The following is a 4,352-nucleotide window of genomic DNA, read 5'->3' on the forward strand; positions in this document are numbered from 1 at the left end:
TCAGCGTTTGTTTTAAAACACGGTTTCTCGTATATAGTAAATGTACTTTAAACGTGTAAAGTGCCAATTTTATATATTGAATTATATCTTTTTTGAATAAAAAAATGTTTAATTTTTCTTATATATTTTTTACAAAAATATATTGGTGATTCTGTTGAAAATATATTTTATACGCTTATGTTTTGTTCTTATTTCATTTAGTCAAATTAATCACGAATATGTTTTCTATATTATATATTCAAATAAATCTTATCTAGAATTGAACCTAATGGGTAAATTTACGTGCTACGGTTTGTGGCGACATCTCTGGTATGCTGAAAGAATTGCGTCCACACCTAACAAACTAACGAACATCTCGAACAAGAAAATACAAAAAAGAACGAACAGGAATATGAACAAACGCAAATAATTTCAAACAAACGCCTCAAAGCAGTGAGGGCTTGGATCTTTTTGTTCGAGGATGTACCGTGAAACGTCAGATTTATTATTTAAAGTGGCGGGAAAGAGCAAAATTATTTAAAGTCATCAAATTTACAAAATTTCTTAATAAGCAATATCTTATAATAAACACAACATAAACTAATGCAGGACTGCACATTTTAACATCAAAAAAGAAAAATGTTTGTCTACATTCGTAGTAGAGTCAGAGTCCACACTGCACATATGAGTTCAAACATGAACGAGCAATTCCCTTTGATGCACCGACAAGTTGCGGAACATTGCTCGCCATGTTTGTTTATGTTCGTTCGTGTTCGTTCGATAGGTATGGAGCACCTTAATAATGTCAAAGCGGCTGTGTATGCCATCTATTTATACTTGTTTATCTATGCTCCACAAATAGCGAATATGTTTCTACTCTCTCTACTCAGTGCTACAAATAAACTCTACGCTTCAAATGTCAAATAATAAATGTAAAAGTTGAAATTATTTATCACATTGAAAAAAATATTGATAAATCCAGATGATTATTTAGCCCACAACTATTTTCGTAATTTTTTTGTGAGTATAAGCAGTGAAAATATTTAAAAATGTCGAAGGATACAATTATGTCTATGAATGGTCTGGCAGTTAAAATTGAACCACCAGAATATTCACCAGAAGACATTAAACTCGAAATAGAGGATGATTTTGATGATCCTAGCGTTATCGTTAAATCTGAATCGTGTTCTGAAGATGGTGATACGTGTTTAGAAAGATTTATGAATTCAGAGGTGACAATTGAAGAAGAAGTCAAACAGGAGTTAGTTGAGACAACAACTTATGAATGTGACGTTTGCAATAGATCATTTGCAGAATCTGATCATTTAAAAGAGCATATGGCCGATCATATTGCTAATAATAGCAAAGACTGTCATTTCAAATGCGAAATCTGTTACAAGACTTTTGATCGATTAAATAACCTGAAAAAACACATACTCATACACAGTGATGAGCGCCCCCACAAATGCAGTACGTGCAATAAGACATTCACACAATTATGTATTCTGAAAAATCACATGCTTATTCACAGTGGTGAGCGACCCCATCGATGCAGTATATGCAATAAGACTTTTATATATGTAGGTAATCTGAAAAGTCACATGCTTATTCACAGTGATGAGCGACCCCTCCATCATCGATGCAATATATGCAAAAAGACATTCATGCACACAGGTAATCTGAAAAGACACATGCTCATTCATAATGGAGTACGCCCCCATGCATGCAATATATGCAAAAAAACATTCACGCAATCAACCAATCTGAAGAGTCACATGCTGGTACACAGTGGAGCTCGTCCCCATGAATGCAACATATGCAATAAGACATTCACAAATTTAAGTAATCTGAGAAGTCACAAGCTGATACACAGTGGAGTACGTCCCCATGAATGCAATATATGCAAAAAGACATTTATGCGAACAGGTGATCTGAAAAAACACATGCTCTTTCATTATGGAGTACGCGCCCATGCATGCAATATATGCAAAAAAACATTTACACAATCAAGTGGTCTGAATAGTCACATGCTGAGACACAGTGAAGCACGTCCCCATGAATGCAACATATGCAACAAGACATTCACAAACTCAAATGATCTGCAACGTCACATGCTGATACACAGTGGAGTACGCCCACATGAATGTAATGTATGCAAAAAGTCATTCATGAGAACAGGTGATCTGAAAAAACACATGCTCATTCATAATGGAGTACGCCCCCATGCATGTAATATATGCAAAAAGACATTCACGCAATCAAGCACTCTGAAGACTCACATGCTGTTACACAGTGGAGCACGTACCCATGAATGCAATATATGCAAAAAGACATTCATGAGAACAGGTGATCTGAAAAAACACATGCTCATTCATAATGGAGTACGCCCCCATGCGTGCAATATATGCAAAAAAACATTCACGCAATCAAGCGGTCTGAAGAGTCACATGCTGATACACAGTGGGGCACGTCCCCATGAATGCAACATATGCAATAAGACATTTATGCGATCAGATAGTCTGAAAAGACACATGCTGATACAATGCGGAGTACGCCCGCATGAATGCAATAAGACTTCTGAAAATGCACATGCTGATTCATAAACAAGAGTCTTTATAAATATGAAGTATGTAATAAGGAATTTACTCAATCGAATGATTTGAAAAGACACATGGCACTTCATAGTCAGAATTGTGGTGAAAATCAATGAACAATAAGCATATTTGTTTACTTAAATTTAAATATTTGGAAACATGTTGTAAACTTTTCTTGCATGTAATGATATGTATAAATAGTATGAAATATACAGTAAACACTACATAATATTTATATTATATTTTTTATAATTTTTGAAGTAAAACTTTTTTAGGCGCGACTAGGGTGTACATCCGTACAAATGCAACGGAAGTGCGTTACGACATAATTACTATTGATATGCTTATCAGCTTATATTCTATATTCCGATGCTAAATGTATACTGACAAATGGCAGATCAGGATCAATCCGCAAAAGACGGAGACAATTTTATTTACAAAGAGCCGGAATGCCACGACTATACTGACTGAATTGGACAAAATAAATGTATTTGACTGTGAAGTTGAGTGGTTTAAGGATGTCAAATACCTTGGTTTGACCCTGGAGCATAGACTCAGCTTCACGAAACATATTAATACGAAAATTGGAGAGGCTTACCGGATGTTAAATCTACAGAGACCTCTCTTGAACCACAACAGCACGCTAAGCGTGAAGAACAAGCGGACACTCTACTTGACACTAATAAGACCGTTACTGCTATACGCCGCTCCAGCATGGAACGCGACGACTAAGACGAACTTACAAAAAATGCAGACAGTGCAAAATAAGACACTACGACTAGTACTCAACAAAATAAGGGACCGACTAACTGGAAATTACTACTCTACAAAATACAGATATGATTAGACTGACGTACCGAAAATACTCGGTCATATCATAAAGCTCACTGAATTTTTTTATCACAAATGTGGGGATCACCCTAATATTAACATCGCGGGTCTCGATGGCAAAACGCCATGCCAAACTATATACTGATCGACCCACAGCAGCAGATGATAGTTGGCTCGTTACCGATTTTTCTTCAGAGCGAATAAATCTTTTGTTTTGTTTTTCTTTATTTGTATAATCATTTATTACTATAAATATTGTTATGTGACTTTTTTTTGGAAAAATTTTTGTTTCCTCCTTTTTTGTCACACAATTGTATCACACCTTTTATATTTAACCATTTAAGCGACTCGAACAAGACCCTCTCGCGCGTTTAATGTGTTCCGATTTGCTCTCGCCACATATAAATATTCGGTTTTCACTTGGAACGTTTTGTTGTCCCGAGTATATCTCGCCTCTTTATTAACATATTATCTTCAAATTTTTATCTAAAGAGATAATTTTTAGCCTTTTTGTATTTGATATATATATGAATGTAAGCATAACAATGCTTTTTATAGTCTATAAAAATATCGATTGTTATTATTTCATAGAGCTTGTAAGTTTGTACTTTTAAGTGGATAATTATTATACAATTGTTCAAAAGTAGGATTTGTTAATTTTTGCGACCTGACGTATTTTTGTTTGCCGTGAATGGTTTATATTTTTTTTTTGATTAACTTCCCGAAGGAGAAGTTTGTTTTCATCAAAAAATCCGAATCGCTAATTTTATGTTTTCTCGACGTTTCAAGCCATTCTGAATCGAATGAGACCAAATTTGGAAAAAGTATGTGTCTGTGTGTGTGAACAGATTTTTGCCGTAAATCGACGTTTTCTCAAAAACGGCTGGCCCGATTACAAAAATTTAAAAGCCATTCAATGTATCTTGATTAGAACTATTGTTTGTCAGT

The 4,352-nt window shown here is 34.8% G+C and overlaps 1 protein-coding gene across 1 annotated transcript; it reads left to right on the forward strand.

The window, feature by feature from the left end:
- Positions 1-1,028: 1,028 nt before the first annotated feature.
- LOC113391176 (zinc finger protein 271-like) lies at positions 1,029-2,582 on the forward strand. The gene is made up of 3 exons (XM_026627132.1): positions 1,029-1,512; positions 1,564-2,325; positions 2,494-2,582. Exons 1-3 carry the CDS (start codon positions 1,029-1,031, stop codon positions 2,580-2,582), a joined length of 1,335 nt encoding a protein of 444 aa, XP_026482917.1.
- Positions 2,583-4,352: the final 1,770 nt, after the last annotated feature.

This window comes from Ctenocephalides felis, unplaced genomic scaffold (genome assembly GCF_003426905.1).
Source record: "Ctenocephalides felis isolate EL2017-DRISC unplaced genomic scaffold, ASM342690v1 CF-g0.4_SCAFFOLD_00845, whole genome shotgun sequence".
Classification (NCBI taxonomy): Eukaryota; Metazoa; Arthropoda; class Insecta; order Siphonaptera; family Pulicidae; genus Ctenocephalides; species Ctenocephalides felis.